This window comes from Bison bison, unplaced genomic scaffold (assembly GCF_000754665.1).
Source record: "Bison bison bison isolate TAMUID 2011002044 unplaced genomic scaffold, Bison_UMD1.0 scf7180017862063, whole genome shotgun sequence".
NCBI classification, from domain to species: domain Eukaryota; kingdom Metazoa; phylum Chordata; class Mammalia; order Artiodactyla; family Bovidae; genus Bison; species Bison bison.
This window is the reverse complement of record NW_011492635.1, coordinates 4,509-5,065: the sequence shown is the minus strand read 5'-3', so window position 1 is coordinate 5,065 and position 557 is coordinate 4,509. Positions and strand designations below refer to the sequence as shown.

Sequence of the window (557 nt, the reverse complement as noted above, 5' to 3'; positions counted from 1 at the left end):
CTTCATCCTGCCTCACCACTTTCTCCAAGAAGCCCTCTGGCAAAAAGACCTGCACCTTCTGCAAGAAGTACGTGAGGGTCTGGGGCTGTGGGGAGAGCAGGGATCAGGCCGGGAGTAAAGGGTGAGACAGATTCTGTTGGCAAGACCCTAGCACCATACGGGATAGAGGCAGTTCACTAATAGGAAGGGTGTCTGAGAATGTTTTTGATTCTGTGGTCATTGATCCCAGAGGAGGAAGGTGGAGGCTCATGAAATGAGGGGGTGGTATCGACTAAATGTACAAGCCTGTCCCCACCTCCAGGGAGATCTGGAACACCAAGGACTCAGTTGTGGCGCAGACCGGTTCGGGAGGTTCCTTCCATGAGTTCTGCACATCCGTCTGTCTCTCCCTGTATGAGGCCCAGCAGCAGCGCCCAATCCCCCAGTCTGGGGATCTTGCTGATGCCACTCGCTGCAGCATATGCCAGAAGACTGGAGAGGTGAGGAAGCTGGATGGGGGCTGACTTTCAGAGCCTGGCCAGCCCTGAGCCGCCCCTGCAATCCTGGGGCTGCAGGGG

At 56.6% G+C, this 557-nt stretch overlaps 1 protein-coding gene across 1 annotated transcript in view; it reads left to right on the top strand.

Moving 5' to 3' along the window:
- LOC104983212 (zinc finger MYM-type protein 3-like) overlaps window positions 1–551 on the top strand; it is an 882-nt gene extending 331 nt beyond the window's left edge. The window contains exons 2-3 of the mRNA XM_010832665.1: window positions 1–67; window positions 302–551. Coding sequence (XP_010830967.1) covers window positions 1–67; window positions 302–503 — 269 coding nt within the window. The 3' untranslated portion in view covers window positions 504–551. The remainder of the gene's footprint in view (window positions 68–301) is intronic.
- Window positions 552–557: the final 6 nt, after the last annotated feature.